At 31.2% G+C, this 5,684-nt stretch overlaps 1 protein-coding gene across 1 annotated transcript; it reads right to left on the minus strand.

The window, feature by feature from the left end:
- Nucleotides 1-1,509: 1,509 nt before the first annotated feature.
- Nucleotides 1,510-2,614, minus strand: LOC137810511 (uncharacterized). The gene is made up of 2 exons (XM_068611841.1): nucleotides 2,465-2,614; nucleotides 1,510-2,344 (listed from the first exon to the last, which is right to left on the minus strand). Exons 1-2 carry the CDS (start codon nucleotides 2,522-2,524, stop codon nucleotides 1,766-1,768), a joined length of 639 nt encoding a protein of 212 aa, XP_068467942.1. The 5' UTR covers nucleotides 2,525-2,614; the 3' UTR covers nucleotides 1,510-1,765.
- Between the last annotated feature and the right edge of the window lie 3,070 nt (nucleotides 2,615-5,684).

Consider the following 5,684-nt stretch of genomic DNA (forward strand, 5'->3'; position numbering starts at 1 on the left):
TGAAACTTTGTTTAATAACTTACATTGTAATTTATTTACAGCCATTCAGTTAGATAAACTTCTTTGCCTACTTGACTTACTCTAAGAGACTATATTAGTTAATATGATCTTCTATTAAAATGAAATGCAATTTATCTAAAGAGTCAATTATAAGGTCTATTAATCATTAACAAAGATTCAATAAAACTATCCCAAATGCTAACAAAAAATAAGAGTATATATACATCTGATATTTACAATTGGTTGAAAAAAACCCAAACTTTAAGAATTAAATAATATTAATTAAGATTAATATATAATTAACCAGAACCTAAAATAACATCTCACTATAAACAAACAAACTCAAATCTCAATGTGCTAGCTTTAGCAAAGTTAATAATTTTACATATAACATCATATTCTCCAATGTCAATGTGAAATAAATGACATTTAATAAAACACGTCTTTATGTTTAGAAATGACATAAGTCTTCTTCTATATCAATGTGAAATAAATGTCATTTAATAGGAGACATCTTTTATGTTTAAAAATGAAATAAGTTTCATTCTCAATAAATACCATAACATTTACACTTAAGTTAATTAGGATTTTGTCCAACCCCTGTAGAAACATCTCTTTACCCGATCAAGAACATTGAAAAAATGTTATGTCAAACTTTATGAAGTAAAACATCATGTAACTTTGAGTAAGGAATAAATTTTTGTAAAAGAATATCATTCTTATTATTGACTAAATGAAAAGAGGTTGAATTCAAGCATGTTTATAACATGAATTTATAGGAATAGTTACGAAAATTGTTCTGGTACAAGTATGATCAAATGCAACCTTAGAGCATGAAATATATATTTCTCGTCGACATTAGATGTGGTTACAACCCTCTAAACTCAAGCTCAAGTGCAAAAGCGAGAAAGGTGAGAATCCAATCCCATGAAGATCCAAGAATTGGCCAATTAAATTATCCTAACAAAGTGAAGAAAACTCTCCTAACAACTACACTACATACTTTGGAACCACTCAAATTACAAATGTATTCATATTTTCTGATACATATTATTGCCAATTATAGTCATTATGTCTAATGTGTGAAAAGTTGTTTGTGTTGTGGATACCCAAAGTTGAGCACACGAAACCACGACTTTCATGACAAATATTGGACATTGCATCTTAAGTGTCAAAACTTCTCTAATAAAAAAGTTCTATCTCCTTGATCATAACTAGTGTCCCCCCTTTTTTTATTCATCTGCTTCTGTTTCAATTCTATTCCATAATTAATCATAATCCTGCATATTCAACTCATCTTTATTATTAACGCTCTCGTCTCTTTGTGAACTAGCAGTATATGTGATTTTCTTCATTAACTCCAAATATCAATGTTAAGAGTATTTCACCATATAAATAAAGTCAACCCATGACCTCACAAAATGTATAACTGTTTGACAAGACTCGAGGCTTTCCTCCATTACCAAACAAGAGACCACCAAAGACTAATGCAAATAAGAGAAAAGAACAGAAAGAGGAAAAACTAATGTTTATCATTTTCTAAACAAATAAAGAAATAAATGTAATGGTCTGCGATACACACGGAAGTTCATCATGTTACAAGAGAGAATAACAACTAGTTTTAGCTCCTTCTCACGGTGTAACATGTTTAAACATCATCCTTTACTTTTCTAATATGTGTATACATATCCATCATACATGCAGCAGCACAAACTGTATTTACAAAAAGGAAGAACTGAACAAAACAAAACACAAAATATACTGTTCATCTCCGAATCAAATGCACGTCCCCTGATTGTTGATCAACATGCTTAATCCATCTACGTACAGTGCTATTACCTCCAGAGGCAGACACGTATGCCATGTCCAGTCCCTTCCCCACGGGAAGAAACGCCGAACGAACCACGCGCCGAGAAGAACCCTGCGCCACCAGGCTCCGCCATAGGAAACCCTTGGAGTTCGAATTCGCGTTCTTGCAGAGCAACACAGCGCCTTTGTTACTCAACTTCGCCAGCCTCAGCACGCGCGGAAAGTCCTTCCTCCGGGAATCCGCCACCAAGAAGTCCACGCCGACCAAGCCCCCCATCGCCTCCTCCGCCTCCCCCACCACGATCTCCGCAGCCACGCCCGCCTCGCCCATTCTCTCGGCGTACTCCGACCTAGCGCGCTCGTCGGGAACCACGCACACGTGCCGTCCGCACGTGTGCGACCGCGCCACGGCTAGCCCGATGCTGGTAGCAATAAGTCCTCCCTGCGACCACGTCTCCACGATGAGCTGCGCGTTCCACCCCGCCGCCATCGCGGAAATGAACTCCGCCACTCCTGATTCGCTTGAAACCCGACACTGCACAGAAACGACCGAACAAAATTACTAACACAACACAACACTTGAAGGTAATGAATAATTAATAAAATAATAAATGAAGAAGCAACAGTTTGAATTGATTTGATAATCTATGCTTACAGATTGGACTGTGTTGATGTATGCTTTGGAAGCTCTCTCGGGTGACCAGGTTAGTTTCATATTGGCTTTGATGTGTTGGTGATGGTGTTGGTGTGAGTGTGAATTTGGAAAAGGAGGATTCAGGGGTGTGGGTTTAATTTATGTAGGACAGGTGCAGGAGATAAGGGTTGGGTTTGGACAAAGACAGTTGACTTTTCATGCATTGCTGATTCAACTAACGTATGGGATTACGATGGTGGTGGGGTACCCAAGACCAATACCCTTTTTCCACTCACATATTTTTCTCAAGTGTATATTAATGTCACAATTTCTGAGCAAAAAATATTTTTTATTTCAAAAATAAATAAAAAATGGTCAATAGATATTATATAAAAAAAAATTATTGACTTTGTTAAGTTGGTTTTAGATGTATGTTTTAGAAGCAGTTTGTGAACAAGCCGACCGACTCTGCTCATTGGTCTTCAACAAAAATATCCGCATTTCCCAACATATCAAATAATATCCCGCGTCACACAAAATATCAAACTTCCTTCTGTTCATACACCAGGTATGTTACACATGTAATATTTTGTATCATATATTATTTTTCTTTTTATCATTATTACATATAATAAATTATGTCTAAGGAAATATGAAACAAAAATGCACTATAAAGAATTTTTTTATATATAATATTGTCCTATGTTTTCTGTTTCAACCTTATAATATAAAAGTGCTACTAGATTGGAATTTTAGGTTGTTTAATTAACAGCATAAATTACTAATATATGTAACTAGTAATTTTATATCTATATTGATATTATTAAGATTCTAATATTTTTCATGACTAGTTTTGAAAAATTATCAGAGGATGTGAAAGATATTACAGAAAATATTATATAAAAGTAGTTCGTTTTAATTCATGTGTTTAATTAGCTAATTAATGTAAATAAATGTTTTTGTCTTTATGTTTGGTTCACGTTAAAGGACTACGGGACAAGGGTTTGAATGTAATAAGATAAAAAAACTGAGTTGAACTTTACAGGTCTGAACGAAAAAGACACTAGAAGAATTCAAAGCCAAATGGTCAAAAAGTGGAATGCATGCCATAAAAGATGGTACTAAGAAGAGGAGGTGCAAAAATGAAAAATCCAGAAGAAGAATGACCAAAGAGAGAAAGGAGTTCTGAAGGAAATTGTATATGAGATCACTGCATCCATAATTAATAACTAAGAAAAAGCAATTGAGTAAATATATTTGGTTAATAACTATTTACTTAATTATTATTTGTTAAAAAAATATTAATGGACTCCTATATTTAATATTATTATTAAAAAAATTATCAAAATATAAATTTCTCTACCCACCATTATCTAAGAGATGAATACATATCCCAAGTCTTGTTCAAATGTGTCCAGCACTTTCAATAAACAATTCTGACTGTAACCTTCTTTGATTAGCCATTATAGACTGATGAGCATTCATAACATTCTCTAATACATTAACTTTAATAAACAATTTATATTTAATTACATTTTTTTAGAAAACTTTAAAATAGAATTGTGACTTGTTAAATATTAAATAGAATCTACAAAAAAATATAATATTTTTTATTAAATTTCAGTTTACAAAAATATCCTTTTAATCCTGTAATACAGAATAAAAAAAACAATAAGGTCAGTGTTTGACTATCTTAATTAATTCACATAAACCAATCACAATTATTTGACGGATTGGTATAATTTACTAAATCAACTAGTTAAAAATATCTAATAAAATATTATTATTATTAATCCTCCTTCTTAGTTACTATTATTGAATACTATAGTATCAATAAGTATGTTTAAGTTATTTCTAATGAAAAAAATATATAATAAATTTTATTGATATTAATAAAATATTTATAAGATTTTTTCTGCACTACAAAATATATATATATATATATATAATTTAATACAAAATTACGTGTAAGGTAATAATATAAATCACAAAATATAATTATCATTTTAAACTATATATAAACAACTGTTAAATTAAAATAAAAAATTCTAAAAATATGACACTTAAAAAACAGAAAGAGTAATTAATAATTTGGAATAATTTATTTGTTTTTATAACTTTCATGTTAGGCATTATTATCCAACTTAACATCTCAGCTAGACTGACACCTCAAGCAACAACAATACCATCACATGAAAAAAAATATTAAAAAAAGAAAAAAAGAAAGAAAATACAAAAATATGGGAGGACTAGACCAAAACTGATATGCTAACAAAAACAATACACAGGTAGAGTATATCTATTCATAAAAAAATCTAAGAACAAACTAGATGGAAGTCTATTATACCAATGAAATGGTTCTCTATGAATAAATCTTAAATTAGCTAACTTATCAGCACGTGAAGGGAATGTGCGTGCTGTAAGTTGGCTAATTTAGGATTTATTCATAGAGAATCTTTTCATTGGTATAATAGACTACCATCTAGTCTGTTCTTACAATTATTTATGAATAGATATAGTATACTTTTGTATCGTTCTTGTTAATATATGAGTTTTGAACTAGTCCCCCCATATTTTTTATTTTTATTTTTTTTAATAATACTTTTTCATGCGATTACAAATGATTGTTGTTACTAGGTGTCAGCATAGCTGAGATGTCAAGTTGCATATTGATGCCTAACATCAAAACTTTTATTTAAAAAAAACATCTAACATATCATTCTTCATTGAAGTTTTAGACGAATTTCCCATTAGACAAGTTAAGTCTTTAATTACCGAAATAGCCCTAAAACCTCAATCTTATCCTAAACTCTAGCATAGTTCCTCATACGTCATATCATCCAAATAGAAAAAAAAAGTTATCACAACAAGCTTAATCAATTTAACCAAAGGACTATCATCACACTCTTAATAAAAGAAAGAAGATCATCCTTATTAGAGAAATGAGAAGTAAGAAAATTCTGTTGAACCCAATTTCAAATATGCAATACATTAGAACATTCAACAAATAAATGTTGAATAGATTCCTCGTGTTTTTTCAAAAAACATACACATAGAACATATATGCAAACCTTTATTCTGAATATGTTGATATGTAGGAAGCCGCCAATGAATACCTTTCCAGCATACTAAAGTTTTTGAAGGCAGAATAGATGAAGACCAAATTGATTTACCCCAACCACATGGAACTCTTGGTTCCAAGAAAAAAATCCTAACCGATTTAAGAGTGAAACAAACAAAC

Source organism: Phaseolus vulgaris, chromosome 2 (genome assembly GCF_000499845.2).
Source record: "Phaseolus vulgaris cultivar G19833 chromosome 2, P. vulgaris v2.0, whole genome shotgun sequence".
NCBI classification, from domain to species: Eukaryota; Viridiplantae; Streptophyta; class Magnoliopsida; order Fabales; family Fabaceae; genus Phaseolus; species Phaseolus vulgaris.